Source organism: Caenorhabditis elegans, chromosome I (assembly GCF_000002985.6).
Source record: "Caenorhabditis elegans chromosome I".
Classification (NCBI taxonomy): Eukaryota; Metazoa; Nematoda; class Chromadorea; order Rhabditida; family Rhabditidae; genus Caenorhabditis; species Caenorhabditis elegans.
Window position 1 is genome coordinate 8102983 of NC_003279.8, and position 16419 is coordinate 8119401.

At 36.4% G+C, this 16419-nt stretch overlaps 2 protein-coding genes across 5 annotated transcripts; one reads left to right on the plus strand and one right to left on the minus strand.

Moving 5' to 3' along the window:
• The first annotated feature begins 613 nt into the window (after positions 1 to 613).
• spr-4 (Suppressor of presenilin protein 4) lies at positions 614 to 6246 on the plus strand. Of its 2 annotated transcripts, none has more exons than NM_001025823.6 (7): positions 614 to 944; positions 988 to 1968; positions 2026 to 2157; positions 2794 to 3050; positions 3153 to 4519; positions 4615 to 5276; positions 5751 to 6246. In NM_001025823.6, the coding sequence occupies exons 1-7, from the start codon at positions 624 to 626 to the stop codon at positions 5958 to 5960; spliced, it is 3930 nt and encodes a 1309-aa protein (NP_001020994.1). In that variant the 5' UTR covers positions 614 to 623; the 3' UTR covers positions 5961 to 6246. The 2 variants fall into 2 exon arrangements, with proteins under 2 accessions (NP_001020994.1, NP_001020993.1); NM_001025822.4 differs by having other exon boundaries at positions 619 to 944; positions 5745 to 6245.
• Positions 6247 to 6763: 517 nt separating this feature from the next.
• lin-10 lies at positions 6764 to 16334 on the minus strand (the record flags this gene model as incomplete). 3 transcript variants are annotated; one of them, NM_059825.8, is made up of 16 exons in its annotated part: positions 6764 to 7258; positions 7339 to 7426; positions 7928 to 8351; positions 8717 to 8894; positions 8978 to 9123; positions 9183 to 9412; positions 10737 to 10911; positions 11382 to 11827; positions 11928 to 12015; positions 12099 to 12326; positions 12802 to 12885; positions 13661 to 13884; positions 14348 to 14399; positions 14608 to 14697; positions 15297 to 15535; positions 16181 to 16332. In NM_059825.8, the coding sequence occupies 16 exons, from the start codon at positions 16329 to 16331 to the stop codon at positions 7153 to 7155; spliced, it is 2949 nt and encodes a 982-aa protein (NP_492226.2). The 3 variants fall into 3 exon arrangements, with proteins under 3 accessions (NP_492226.2, NP_001020996.1, NP_001129749.1); NM_001025825.5 differs by lacking the exon at positions 12802 to 12885 and having other exon boundaries at positions 16181 to 16334; NM_001136277.4 differs by lacking the exon at positions 16181 to 16332 and having other exon boundaries at positions 7153 to 7258; positions 15297 to 15533.
• Positions 16335 to 16419: the final 85 nt, after the last annotated feature.

A 16419-nucleotide genomic window follows, 5' to 3' on the forward strand; every position in this document is an offset into this window, starting at 1 on the left:
TGAGATATAATACAACGTAGATACTCCCTAAAAGGCCATTCCATAATGCCTTTTTTCTTTTTGCAACCATTATTTTTTCTTTCATCGGTCCCTCTTCCCTGTCTAATCCTTATTGTCTTACACACTCTCTCGGATGTTCTCTCTGTCTCTTCTTATAATCAAGTTTCGATCGATATTCACTAGCTGTTGTGAGGTTAGCGTTTTAGAAGCTGCACCAGAAAACCGAAAAGAGTGTTGGAGACGAAGATACGCAGATGGTCCGCCTATGAAAATTCTTGATTCATAGCGTCTCCTACCTTGGAATGAATTTATATTGTTAATCTATCCGCTTTACCTTTTTCTGGAACATTTAACATAAATGTTCGTTTATAGGAGAATATCACAAATCTCTCTTCACTCAAACCTCCACTTTCTGACTGTACGAGTCAAGATCACCGAATCAAGATCACCAATGTACTTTCCAGAAATTAAGCGTTTTGTATCGATTCTACATAAAATGAGACTTACCATTTTTAATTAATTAGTTTTTTCTCATATATTCGCTTGTTCTCTTTATTTTTCAAAAAAAAAAATTGAATTTTAATATAAATTTAGAAATCTAAACACAAAAAATTTCAGGGTAAATGTCGTCGGAACCAACTTCTTCAATCGAGTCGGACAATCTACGGCGCTCGAAACGAAAGAAGTTCAAGCTCGACTTTGTCGCTGCTGCCCATGGCAACAACCAGAAAAAGAGTCGTAAGGATCCTCATGGGCAGGGAGATGATGATGACGACACTTTTGATGACGATCTGAATCATTTTGAGCCATTGAGCGTTCTCACGGAGCAAGACGTTTCGATGGAAATGTTTGAAGATGATGAAGAGGATACTGTAAGCCGACGGAGGACGAGACGAAGCACGGCTCATTTTCAGGATTATCAAGAGCCTGACAGATGGATTGAGGTTAGAATCTTAAATTTCAATTTTTTTCAAACAATTTTTGCAGAACTCTGGCCCACATGCTTGCCATAAATGTCCATCCCGGTACGAGTCGAAAAGCAGTCTGGCGAACCACACAAAAATGCATCTTGGCGAGAAGCGGAAGTTTGCCTGTGAGCTGTGTGATTTCTCGGCGAGCACACTGAAATCTCTCACTCATCATAACAATATTCATCAGAATTTTGGGGTTCTTAGTCAGCAGACGAGTCCCGTGATTCCCGTGGCAAGCTCGGCAGATTCTACACTCAATTCTTCTATAAACTCCACTGGATGCCAAATCAATGCTCCACCTGCTCCGAAGCTCGACGAGGAAGCTCCAATTGCCGTAGAATCGGTAGTAGTTCATCATGAAGACGTTGCCGAATTTGACACTACACCTCCACCTATACTAGAACGTGAGGATGATGGACCTCCGGTATTGATAAGAGAAGCACCGGTTCGTAAATCGAATCGTCCAATGAAACCAACTCAAAAAGCTCAAAAAATGACAAAGCAACGAGAGCGGAAGTCGAAAACAGTTGAATCACCGAAAGGATCACTTCCATCATCATCCGCATCTTCAGTAACTCCACCACCAGTGAGAAAAGATGTCGAAAAACCAAAAATCTTTGTAAAAACTACAAAGAAGAATTTGAAAAAGACGATGAAAATTACAAAGGTTCGTCAACGCTGCCCTCATTGTCCTTTCACTACAAGTACAGTAACCCGTCTTAATCGGCATAGCGGTGGACATAAACTCAAAGAGGGATATATATGTCCGTCTGAGAATTGCAATTTTATGTGTAGAAAAGCTGGATTCCTTCAAAAACACTATATCCTCCATAAAGGTACTCTTCCGTGGCCACCAGAATATGTGAAGAAGGGCGGAGCCAAGATGAAGAGAACTTTTCCAGAAAGTGAAGAAAAGAAGATTGAGGTTACAGAAAAGGTTCAGAAGATGAAAAAGATGCATAAGAGAAGAGCAAATACTGTACAAGTTGTGGCAAAGGTGAATTATCGAAAAATTCGTCATAATTTGATCAAATCTAATTTTTTTAAATTTCAGGCGCAGTTAAAATCGTATATAAAAGTTGAAGTTGATGATGTAATTTTCAAAAAATGCAATATCGGAGAATGTGAATTCCTTACACAAACATTGACACAATTAATTGTTCACAAGGTCAAGACTCACGATACGGTAAGCTAAATCTTGAGATAATTTTTAATTTCAAATTAACTATATAATCCACATAATAAATGTTGTGAACTTTGGCGCAAGAATACGGTACCAAGTCTCGACACGACCGAATAAGTTCAGATGAAACAGTTTGTGCGCCTTTAAGAATTTCTACAGTAGTCTCCACCCCTAGCTGTTTTGTAATTTTTAACGATTTTTTCTATTAAAAGCTTCTTATTTTTATGAAAATAATTTTATTACGGGAACAATAAATCATGAGAATGCGTACTTGGTGCATTTTATTTGATGCGCGATATCTCTTAGCGAAAACTACAGTAAGAGCTTAAATATCTATTGTTATTTGAGTTCTTACTGTAGTTTTCGCTAAGAGATATCGCGCGTCAAATAAAATGCACCAAGTACGCATTCTCATGATTTATTGTTCCCGTAATATACAAAATGTAGAAAAAAAATACTTGTGCTTCTTAAAGGCGCGCGCATCCTTTTTCATTCAGATATAGTCGGCCGTGTTGAGACCAGGTACCGTAATTTTTCAGCAAAAATCGAAAAAATTCTCATCTAGGTATTACTATGAGTTCGTAGTTTTTTTCGCATCGTCGTTTTTTGCATTTATTAATTTTTTTCAAAATATTTCAGAAAACTGCTTTTCCTCAACATCGATTCTTGTGCTTAACATGTGGTCATCGTGCCAAATCATATGCGGCTCTTCGTACTCATAAGCTCATTGAGCACACCTCTACGCACAAGCGGTTTCATAGAACGTACTATTTGAAGGAATGTGTTGGCGACAAGTTTTTCGTAAAATATAATCTTTCGAAAGTTCAAGAAGAAGTTAAAGAAGAGCCAAAGGAAGCTGATGGAGATGAGTCTGGTGATGAATCGTTTGATTCAATGTGAGTTTAGAATTGTTTTAAGTTTTAATATCTATTGTCATAAAATCTTGATAGTCTGAATGTTTAAATTATAAATTTTCAAATTCAAAATTTATTTTGCAGGTGCCCCGCTTCAGACGTCCATCCTGAAACACTGGCTGCCATCGAGATGAAAGATGTGTTCTTTTGTTGTAATATGTGTCCGTACAAGGCACCAACAATGAATCGTTGTCAGAGACATTATGACAAACATTTCAAAAATGACGAGTTCAAATGTCAATATTGTTCGTGGTCATCAAGAAGTAAAGAAGTGATTGTCAATCATGAGAAGCTACATCCAACTGTAGTAGTTGCCAATACCAATGAGGCCCCAGTGGTGAAGAATGAGATAGAAGCCAAAGTAGAAGTGTTATCGAAAACTGTCTCATCGCCTGTAGAATGTACGGAAGAATCGTCTCTCTCCAAGTCCATCCAACTCTGGTGTCAACGTGAGAAGCTTCGGCATCCGGAGCTTGACGAGCAATTCACAAGAAAGATGATAGATGGTGTCAAAGGATTCCAATGCACAGATTGTCCGTATACCTCTAAATACCGAGGTGACATGAGATCTCATAAGAAACGGCATGATATAGAACAATTGTATCGTTGTGTTCAATGCACATATACCACGAATCGACCGGTTTCATTGAAGGATCATCTTAAGCAGCATGCGATTGTCAACATGTCGATTGCAGATATCAAAAGTAGAAGAGTTGTGGTTAATCAAGGTGTAAAGATCGGAATGCGTAGAGGTGTTGGAAAGGATAAAATTTACTGCTGCGATAAGTGTCCATATGTAACACTTGCATTGGGATGCCTCTGGAGACATCATCGGAATCATAGAGATACTGCAAAGATCAATATTTGCTCGAATTGCTCATATAGTTCGATTGATCAACGAAAGATGGAAGAACATACAATTATTCATCTTGGATTGGGACTCAATGAAGCAGTTCCTTTTGTGAAAAGAGTTGATCAGAAAGGACGACCAGTATCATCGTTGACTGATCTAAATTCTGAAAAGATGAATGAAAGGAAATCAACTAAACGGAAAATGTTGGATAAGGTGGAAAAGATGGAAGTCGGAGAAGATGAGGAAGATGATGAAGAGTCAGTGGACAAGGGTACGGATGATGGAGATTACAAGCAGAGACCAGAGAAGAAACGGAAACAAAGCAGCGAAGAACCAGCATCGGATCCTGAACTATTCGGTTCATCATCTCAGCCAACTCGTCAACTTTCTGAACGAGCTACTAGAAATCGAATCAATTACTCGCTACTTTCCAAAAATGGAAGTGGAAAGCCAACCCCGTCGACAAGTTCTGCGAATTTGGAGAAGCTTGCAGGATCATCTGGAGGTGCATCCAGCGAATCCCCTGAGCCAGACGAGTCGGTTGAGGTGTCGCACTGGAAGATTCGCACTTTTTTGAGATCGGAATATGGTGTCAAAGGTATGGAAATTTAAAATTTTTTCATTTGAAAAGAAACGATAAAAAAATATGGATATTACCGTAAGGCTACAGTCATTTAAAATGCATAATTTCAGAATCCCTCAAATGCCCAGACTGTCCGTACAAAAGTTCCGAACCGGATGTGCTCGAGAAGCATCGGTACTACCACATGACAAAAACAACACCTCGACCATACGCATGTAGTGACTGTACATTTAATACATATACTCCAACAGCTCTCCTCCAACACCTCAAACTTCACTCCGAAGGTGTATACTTTGATCCAATGGTGAAAAAGCATATGAAGCATCGGAAGGGCGACTCGATACCACCCGGTGTCAAGGGATATTACTGTAAAAACTGCAGTTTCAAAACGTCTATTCATCGAAATTTCATCGAGCACTCTGCGTATCATCGACAGCAATTGATTAATCGAATCAATATAACTCTGAAACGACAACCTCCTCGAATCGAGTATCAGAGACCGAAGCTTAAGCATCAGTTTGTAGCCAAAAACGCGAAATACTGCAAGAAATGCACATTTAAATGTGTATCACAAAGCAATTTCATTGAGCACTTGGACAGACATGGATGGAATCAACTTTACAAATGTTATAGCTGTGATTATTCGGATAACACAAAATCTGTTGTCGATTTCCATCAACTTAATCATCATATTGTCAAAGATCAGACACTACACAGTATCTGTCAATCAGCAAAGTTCCGACTCGAAAATGGAGTAATACAGATACCAGAGGTAGGGGTTTTTATGATAAAATATAAAATATTTATAAGATAAAACTTTTAAAGTTTCAAAAAATTCAAATGAAAAACATATCCAAAAATGGAGTATCACCACTAGTGAAATTATTCTTATAGTCCTTGAATAATCAAATTTCAAAATAGAATCAAATTGTACCAATTTTGAAAAAAAAATTTTCTGCCAAACGGTCTCATCTATCAAAGCTTTGGAAGTCGACCAAAATTATTTAACTTTTTCTACGCTTTTAAAATTTATAGTGGAAAAATTATAAGTGAATGCTTTGGTAAATTTCCAAAATTAAAAATAAATGCTTTTGAAGAAAATTAGAAAACAAGAAAACGAAATTTACCAAAACATTCACTGATAATTTTTAAGTAATAGTAATGACAAATCTCTAATGGAATTCTTCATTAAGTATTCATTCAAGCCAAATTAAAACATTCACAACTAATTCCGCAATAGTTTCAGACTGAGAAATCAAAACCAACACCGGATGAGTTCGTCTCCAAGACGCGCGGGTTGCTCAAATGTCCGAGTTGTGAGTATTTCTGTCACGTGTCATCCGAGTTGGCATTCCACATGTCAGTGCATCATTTGACAGAACCAAATGCTCGTGAAACAATATCATATCTTCACATGGGATTGGTACCACCAAAAGCTACCGTAACCACCGTTTGATATATTCCAAAATACAGTTTCGGAAATTTTTAATGATTTATTTTTGTGAAAAACTTATTGTTCATCATCTCGTATTAGTCTTACGGGTTGTCAAAATCCCGATCCCCCCAAATCAACTGTCCCACTCAAAATGTTGTTTCTCTTTTGAATATTCAATTTCTAAATGTTTCTCTATTCCTGAATTTTCAACGTATATCTCAACTAATAATGTGTATCTATTTTATTCCAATTAATTATTATCCTTTTTTTCCAAAATTTTTTTCATGATAAAGTTTTATATTTAAATATGCTCGAGACTTGAAACTTGAATAATTAGAAGCCGCTTCCATGTTCCATTCACGTTGTTTTGGGGGAAAAGGAAAAAACTCTCATTTGAAATCGAAGTGGTAACGCGCTCCACGGCCACATTGAAAGCTCCGCCTCCGGACCGTGGATCTCGTTAGGTATTTGGCGGCAAAACTGTAGGTTCAAATTAAAACATTAGATATCGCCAATTTTCGTTATGATTAACGCTGGTTTTTAAATTATTTTTATGTTTGGAAAGGTTTTCAAATTTTTTAAAATGCAATTGAAAAGTTAATAAGTTAATTGAAAGCGCTGGGTTTTACCGTATTGCAGCCGATTTCCTAACGAGACCTATGTCTCGGAGGCGGAACGTCTTCACGTCGGTTCACAATGGGCTTTTCTGCATCCCAGTAATACTACAGTCACATTTCTCGATGAACATTTTTCTTCGGATTCTGAAATCCCTTGATATTTCTCCGTTTTTGTTTGAGTAATACGTATTATAATACGAGCAATTTAGAATGAAATCTATATTATTTGGAAAAAAGTTTTTAAAAAATCCAGATTGTGACCGAAAAAAATGATTCGAAAAGAAAAAAACACAAAAATTGAGGAAAAACATGAAGAAAGAATGGCAAAAAGTTTTTTGACTCGCAAAGAATCACCTAAACATTTCAAATTTCGTATGAAAGTTTGTGCGCTTTAATGATAACTTTTAAAATTCACATTAGGGCGCACTTTCTGGGGGAAAAGTCGAAGGAAGAAGAAAAACGTGATTATCACAGAAAAATCAATGAAATGAAATGGATTTGAAGAGGATTGTTGGAAGGAAACCTTGTGGATTTTCAACAAAAAAAACTAGATAGAAAATTTAATTTAAAACATTTTAATTAATGGAAATAAACAATCAAATGTATTGTGGTTGTTCTTGACCCGTTAAAAGTCTAAACATTGACGTCGGCATTGTTTTCATGTGAATCTCTCCGACGGCCGTGGCAAGCATATTTACGATTCTGAAATATTATTTGTCTAGTTATATATAGGATTTTTGAAATAATAAAAAGAGCAAGTGTGCTCTATAGTAATTCCTCACCTGTCATGTGCAACTGCGACAACTGAAGTCCCGTTTATTTCGATGATTCTGTGACCGACTCGGATCCCGCCTCTTTCAGCGATACCACCTGGAAACGTCAAATTGATATTTTTATAGAAATTAAATTATAGTGTTCTGATGGGAGCGCGATAAAGGTCTCTAAACGACCGAAAATTTTTAAAATAGTACTGCTAAATAGTACGCGCGTTACATTTTAATTAAATATCACTGCTTGGCAATTTTTTATTCCATTTTTTTTCAGGCTTTTCCAAAAAAAAAACTTTCTTTAGAAAATCATTTATTTTTGAGAGATTTATTGATAGAAAAAGAAAGTTATTTCGGAAAAATAATTTTTTTTTGAAAGTCGAAGATAACTAAATACAGTATTTACGCACATACTATTTTTCGCAACCATCATTAAAAGTTTTCCGTGGTTTGGATACCGTATTCTTACTTTATAATTTTCAAAATTTTGTATCTGGGTATTGTATAATAAGTTTATCGAAATATTACGACCCAGTTTTCTCTAGGCCACCAACGTATGACATTACGGTACTTTTGTAAGCATTATTATTTTAAAATAACGTACCTCTAAGAAGTGAACAAATAACTCCATTTTGTACAGAGAATCCCAATTGGTACTTCGTATCGGGCCTTCTTATCCGAACTTCAACTACTGGAGGTGTTGATACAACAGTCATTCGTACTGCAGTCGCTGTCTTCATATTTTTAATCTGAGTTTGTGCAGCTGAAAGTGGTAACCCGACAAGTGATATTCCATTGATATTGATTATTTGATCGCCAATATTCAATTTATTTGAATGTGCCGCCGGACCAACCGGATTCATGTGAGCAAGTACAACTGTTGGAAGCATTGAACCCCATCCAGACTCTACTACAACAATTCCAAGTGGTTCACCAGCTTTCTTTGGTACAACAACTTCTTTTTGAGTTTCTTTCTTTGCAAACATTTCAAGCTCATCACCAAGAAGCTCTTGCGAGTTTAGAACTTCCTGAAAATAATACATTTTGATGCTGAAGTACCTATTGAAGGTGGAATCTCGCCAGTGAAGATTTCTTAGAAACCTTTAATAATAGTCCAGCATGACTAAATATCAAAATTTAATACTTAAAAACAAACATTTCTTGCTAAATTTTCAGTCAAAGTTTCCAGTTTGGTAAATTGTCAAATTCTTTGGCGAATTGTTTTTAGACTGGCTTCCAGAACTAAAATAGCATAAAACGAAGAGATTGTCATTTCTGGTGTCTTTAAATCATGGCCTCATTTGTTTAATATATAATTCTAAGCTTTAAAAGTTTCTAGTTAGTTAACATGTCAATTTCCAAACTAATGAATTAAATTTAGAAAAAAATTTACCTGATAATCGATTTGCCTTAAATATGATGGATCGTCAATCCCGTTAGCTCTCAGAAATTCCACGTATGCCACTTGGAAAGCTTGTCCAATTGATTGAGCAATGAAGGAAGCCTCATCAGATTCAAATACGTGACAAATGACTTTTGGAGTCTTACGTACTCCCCCTCCGCTACTATCACTATAAAATAATCCAATATTAACATTTTAAGTTGAATTGGACAAACACTAAATACTGAAGTAATTTTCAATTTAAAAACGAACCCATCAGAACAAGATTCATCCGAATGACTTGTGGACATTCTTCTAGCCATTAGAACAACTAAATCTCCAATGTCCGCAATATAACTGATTGTTCGTAGTGCATGATCCATTAGAATATCTTGTCGAACATCTGTATCGGATATTCTCTGAAAATGTTTAGTTCAATAAAAAGTGTGTCTCATGGTGAAAGAATATAGGAGTTTACCTGTAAATCAGTGTTCAAAACCATAATCTTCTCAGTTGAAATAAACAGATCAATTTCTGTGGATGGCTGAACATCTCCCTCGGGAGCTTTAACTCTTGCCACAGCTTCCTGTGCTTGAGCCATTCGTGCTGCTTTGCTTCCTCGACTCTCGCAGAGCATTTGTGTTGAGCCCAGATATCTCGCACGGAACAGAACTCCCTCGATTAGAACTGCAGGTTCATGTACCATTGCTGCAAAGTTTTTAAATACTATCAAATTATTTCGGACGAACACTATTTTAAGCAAGTTTTTGCCACTCATAAGCCACCACCAATAACCAGAAATTTGAAATTTCCCTCTAACTGTGAGGTAGGAAAATGATCCAATCTGCCATAATTGTCTAAAATGATAGATAATCTCCATACTGCACAATTAAAAGTTTATAAGCCGTCACTTTATGAAAGGGAAAAAATATTGTAAAATATCTGAAATGGTATTTGGAAGAAAATATTTTAGTTTCCTATGAGATTGGGAGAAGTGGGTTGAAAAGAATGTAATTAACGGTTCTTGTTTTTGAAATGTTAGAAAATGTGAACACAAAATTTTTATACACATACATAAATATGAATTGCGACAAAAAATTTTAAAACATATTTTAATAATTGACAACTGCAAATATTACAAAAGGCAAAATTTTAGCATTTTTTGCAAAAAAGAAAAACGATATCCGGTTTTGACACGACATATTTTTCCAAATGAAAAATCGATGCGCCTTTAAGGTTTACTGTAGTTTATAGTAAAAAAAAGGTCGTGTCGATACCGGCTTTCGTACTTTTTAATGCAAATTTGCAAAACTTTGCAACTGATAGTGAGTAATATTTTCAATTTATGAAGAAATGTTGCTGACTTCTTTGAAAATTAATGTGAAAATAGATAAAGGGACCATGCAATCACTAGCAAAAACCAATAAAGTAAAACCAAAAACCGGGGACCATTGAAAAACTGAAATAGGGGTGTGAAGATGCCGCATTCCAAGAGCTTTATGCAGGTACAGTTTCTTTGGAAAATCTTTTGATACGAACTCACCAAATTAAAACAAACTACAAGGTGATGGGGCGGACGGTTGTGCGCGTGTGCGACGATGGTGGAATTATTTAGTTTCAGTTTTTTTTAATTTCAAGTGCCGTTTGATTATTTAATACGAATTTGAGAATTCAGAGATTGAGATTAAAATTTGACTAAAACCTAAAATATAATTGAATGTAGTGTGTCTAAAGTTCCTCCTGAACATACTTATAACAAAAAAGAAGGATACAACAAAAAACACGAACGGTGCGAATTATTAGTGACCCTTAAATGAACTTTTCAAGCACTGGACTGCAAAAGTTGCATCACAGAATTTGTTATTTTATTTTATCGTCCCTTAGCTGTCATTTAAGACATCAAAAACTTGTCAATTTGCAAAATTAATTTACATACATTGAAATATTCAAAATATTGACAATTTTCTGAAATATTTTACGACAGCCAAAAAAAAATCTGCCCCTTCAAGTTTTAAAAAAGTTCACAACTTACTTTCTTTGCTGTTTTTTTTCTTATCAACAGATCCACGTCTCTCTGCACCTTTTGTTGATGCACCCGTCGTCCCTCCATTCAGAAGTCGATCAGTTTCTTGTTCTTCTTGATCATCTCCACCACCATTTTCGGCGGCTTCCTGAGCAGCTGTTGCCGCTTCTTGCCAACTCATTTCCTTAAAAAAAATCAATTAAGGATGAGAAAATGGAAACTTTCGTTTTGTGAGAACTAGTGGAAAATGAGCAGGAAATTGAAGTGATCAATCTTTCAAGACCTCGAGGGACTCATTATTTTTCTGTATCAAAAACTCCATTAAAAATCGGAAGAATAACCCATCAAAATGTGGAGATTGAACACAAGTTCAGTAAGTTTTTTTGTTGGTAAATCAGATTTAAAGGTTGAATTGTCTCGCGATAATAGAGATTTTTAGCTTTGAAACACTGAAAACATTTAAAAATCTAAAAAATGGAGCAGAAAACATTTTTTTACTTCGATTTTCAGTCTCTCTCTCTCTATTTTTCAAAGCTTTTATTTTGTGGTATTTGAACATACATTGAAGATACAAGAATTAAATTTTTTGTTATTTTAAGTCCACGCTGTGTTGCTTAATATTACGGAACTTGATAAAAATACCAAAAAAATTACCTCTTCTTCCGAAGTTCTCTGCTCCCGTTGCATTTTCTTTAGATATGAATCCCTTAGCACCCATACTGGATCATCTGTACCAGCTGCAGCGGGAACACTTTGTGCTCCATTTGTTGTGCTCGTTGATGTTCCATTTTCCTTGTTCTCTTCAGGCCATCCATTTCCACTCACCCTCCGTGGAATCGGATGAGATGGTGGTGGAGGTGGAGCCAGTGCTCCGGATGGTCCAGAAGATGTTGATGGCATCGAAGGTGGAGGAGAATCGAATGGAGTTGGAGCAGCGGATTGTGCAATTTGTTGTTGAGCAAACGCAGCGGCTAGTTGCTCAGGAGTAAATTGTTGCGCAGAGACTGTTGGAACCAAAGGTGCGGTCCCGTTTTGTACGAAATTAGGAAGTGTTGCCTGAGTTTGAAGAAATGGATTTGTTCCATTGTTCACAAATGTTGCTGAAAAATTGTTGGTTATTCAAGAGCTGACAATGATTCCAGATCAATTATGTTTAAACCTAGGCACATTTGTGGAATCTTGATAAAAAGGAAAACTCACGATTAGGTTGTTGCATGAAGAGATTATGTTGATGTGGTTGCATCATCTGGAAACCAGGGGCGGCGCCAAATGTAGCTTGTGGAGTCATCTGAAAATTCTGAGATGCACGGCCTAGGCCAAAACGGAATACAAATTTCAGCTTAACCTAAAAATATGACTTTAAAATCATACCGTGACTCCAATCGGGAATGCATTCTGCACAAAATTCCCTGCATTCGCCATAAACATTGAATTATTCGCGAACTGTTGAGACTGTTGAGGTACTGTAGATGGTCCAACTGGTCCAACAGTTGTCGAATCGTCGGGAAGATTAAATGATGAACGGAGCTGATTGAGAGATTCTTTCGGAGCACTTTTCTCCGTGGAAGGTGGAGCTGGAGCTGTGTAGGATAGACCACTCTGCAAATATGAAAATGTTGAGTTGATTTAATCATGGGTAAGCCAGAAACAAGAATATAGTTCACAAAGTCATTGTTTCTGATTTACCCATTCAAAATTGAAATATTCACAGCTCACAACAACATCAATAGAATCCTTGGATTATGGAAAATGACTGTTAATATTGAAATAAAACATTTGAAAAGTTATTAAAAAAAGCACGAATGGGTCGATTTATGCCGAGAAATAGAATAGAACTTCACAAATAATATACTTCACAATACTTATATTACTTTGAAAAACCGATACTATAAGAAATCAGTATATCTGATTTTCTCCGGCCTCTGTCTCCTCATTGACTATCACGTAACTTTTGATATTTTATTTCAAACTCTGTGAACCATTTTCTACAGAATCTAAAACCCAAACAAAGGAGGTGCAATAAAAGGTTAAACATGCAAACAAGAAACACAATCACGACGTTGATCATCTCTACCTTGTCGACGAACGGCGAAAAATCGTCAGCAACTGTTCGTGTACTTGATCCTCCGATAAGCTCGGCGAGTCCGTCGTCGTCAATCTGTTTTCGAAAGTTGATAACCAAGTTGTTAAATTGTGATTTTGTATTTTAAATTAGGACCCCGAAAAAAACAAAACTAGGAACATTCTTAGAGATTATTATAGGCTATGTTAAATAGCAAACCTGACTCTACATTTTTTTGAATGAAAATCAATATTTTAAATTCGGAAAACGAGGATTTTGATGGAAAAAAGTGAGTGGAAAATGGGCCAAAAAATAAGAGAAAGGAAGGAGAAGAAGAAGTGAGTGAGTGCATTTGTGAAATTGGGCAGGAGTCTCCAAAAAAGATTTAGTAGAAAAAGAGAGTTGTAGATAGACAAAAATTAGATTATTTGATTTGTTACGAGGATGTGCAGAAAGAGACAATTGTTCCAAAGGGAAAAATATTCGAATTTTTGTTGGCCTCGATATCTAAAGTTCACAGTTCTAATGGTCTAATGCTTATTGTTTAAAAGTGGTGTAGCGCCAGTGGAAATTTTGCCAAAACATGTAGAAAGGTCTAAAAGAAAAAAGGTCTATCGAAATAAAACAACAGCCAAAAATGTTCAGGTTTTTTCAAAAATTTGTGTCAAAGTTTTGGCATATTCCAAATATTCGAAAACAGTTGTTATTTTTGGGAAAGTTGGAGGTTTCTTGCACATTCTATGCGCATACTATGTGACTCCATAAATTGAGTTTTTCACATTTGGCTTTAGGAACTTTGATCATAGATTTCAGTGAAAAACTTTTTTTTTTCAAGAATTAATTCTCAAAATTCCGAAACCGAACGACATACCGTTTTAATATTTTTATTCTGTGATCGTCGTGTTATCTCTTTTTCCATTTCACTCATTTGTTTTCGAATGAGTGAATCCGTTCGATCACCGGATAATTTCCGCTTTTCTTCACTTTTCTCCTCTCCTCCCGCTGATTCTTGCGAATTTTCAGGAGAATCTGATTTTTCGATGACGTCACCAATTGTCACATCGGATGACGTGGAAGTTGGTACAAGAAGCTCATCTGAAACATATTTAGGTTTGAAAATTGACAATTAGAAAAATGTTCAGGGGAAATCCCTTCAACTTTTCGTGTGGTCTCTAAGTTCCGTCCAGACATGATGGTGGGAGACGTACAACTCCTTTCGGACATGGAACAATTAGTAAATCGGCTGAGCAAAAAGAGAGAGTGTGAGATGATAAGAGACGCAGAGATATCTCTCTTGTCTCTTCTTCTCACCAAAATGTTCTCGTGTTACATGCTCACTTGTGACAAATGAGATACATGCTGGATCTTTTTTGAAGATTTTCTGAAGAACTTTTGGAAAATGCAATTTATTCGAAATTTTTAAAGTTGGAGTTTTACATTCCACTAGACGAAGAAGGAAACTTAATACGTTCTGTGAAAACTGTACGCCAAACGTTTGAGATAATGACTGATCTTCTGGCATTTGGCCTGAATTTCTAAAAGTGAAAAACCAACTAACCATTATTTTGAACAACGCCGCTTGTTTCCGTAGAATCTTCTGCTGGTCTCACCTAAAAATTAAAGACTGAGTTTGATTTCTAAACTAGAAGTATATTTTAATGAACATTTTTTAAAATTTTATCTTTTAAATTCCCGAACCACATTTATTTATTTTAGAGCTACAGGAAGAACATGAAGAAGCTCCCCAAGTCATCACTTCGCCTAATTTCCAGCGTTTTGCTTGTGAGTTCAAGTGTTTGGGCTCTGCCGTAAACGAACCTCTCGATGATTTGGTGACACATTAGAGGACACAACACTGCCAGCTGTCTGCCTTCCGTTATCGTCTTCTGAGCGATGAGATGATGATGCCTGAGAATACTTGAAGGTTATGAAGTGCAGATGAGAATTTTGGGAGCCATAAATGCATTGCTTTTGGTAATATATTTCTAGATCTATTTCAATGTCTAGAAATATCAAATACTGTTCTGCATCAATGCAGAAGCATAACTTTGTAATAAGAATTTGTGAACTTCTTGTGAGCTTGACTAGGTTACATCAAAATTAGAATTTCTAGCCGGCAGAGAGTGACGGAGGCGCCTCTCACACGCCTCGAGCGGGTGTCAGCCATGCATCATCAAACATCCAATAAGCATGTAATGTCTTAGGTTATTATATTGTGGCAAATTCGCCAAATCAGAAAATTATATGGTTTTTCCAGTTCACATGTTTTTATTGTGAATAAAACAATTTCGAGAGCTCTAAAAATAGTTCTTTCTGCAAAAATAAATTTCGCAACTTTTCTAGTTGTACAACAATGTTCCAAAATTGCGAAACATACATTTTCTGATGACTAATGTCATTTCCTTCATTTTTTTAAAGCTTATCAACCCCAGTTTTAAAAACTGCTTCTAATGAAAAATTGACAGTGTTTCAATTGTTTTTGTAAAATAACGCTTTATAAAACAAACCTGAGAAGAAGGTCTTGGCTGTTGAAGAGCCGGCTGAAATTGCATGGGAAACGGAATCGGAAACTGTGCTCCACTCGCGGCCATCATTTGTTGAAAATAATGATGCATGACTTCCTGATATTGAGCTGGAGAGAATACCATCTGAGGTTGAGCTTCACCCTCCTGAGCAGGAGCACCCGCTGTTGGAATATACGGATTCAAGAAGGGATTTGCGAAAAAATGACCAGGAGGGATCATTTCTGTAAAAAATCGAATATATTGAAGAACAAGCTTTTCCTATTTTAATTGTGTTAAGTAAGCAAATATAAATAACCAATGTCATACATTTTCATTCTGTGCACAGAAGTTTCCTAGTGCAATATATTTAAAATATTTTCTTATACTTCCGTGTAAAATAGATTTTTGTAGGGAAGGCAACATGAAAGACGTCCAGCCATATGAATAATAGCCTATTTTTGTGGTCAGGCGGCGGCGGGGAAAAATAAGAAGAAGAGGAGAAGACAGGGAATTTTTAATCGAGAAGGTTCGAAAAACAATAATATCCCCTCTATTTTTTCTTATTCTTCGAGTGAAAATATTTGAGGAAAGGTTGACCAAAACGAAGGAGCAATTCCTTACGAAAAGTTAATATAGTCTTACTAGGGCTGGCAAATCAGACTGAACCTATCTGGATTTCAGAGCCTTTTTTCTGTGTTATTGTGTTTTTTTCATATTTTTTTTAACTGATTTGATTTTGTCTTGCTTTTTCAAATATCTAAACATCAGATTTTTGAAGATCCGGGAATATTTAAACACACCATCTAAATTTGAAAAATGACACTCAAAAAACTTGAAGTCTGGTATATTTGTTTACACTTTAATTCAAAATCTCTTGTAAAACTAACGAAATGGGACTTGTTGTTGCTCTCCTCCCCCACCACCACCGGCTCCACCCCCTTTGCTCGGCGGAGGAGTAGGCGTGGCCGATGATGTGGGGACCCCGTGTTCAGGAGACGTCGTGGCGGCTGTGGCTTGTGCTACTGCTTCAGATGACATCCTGCAACAGAATTGTTCATGGTCCGATGGAAAATAGATAGGAAGATGAGGGAAAGAGAGAGGAAGCGGGAAAAGGACATGGATTATT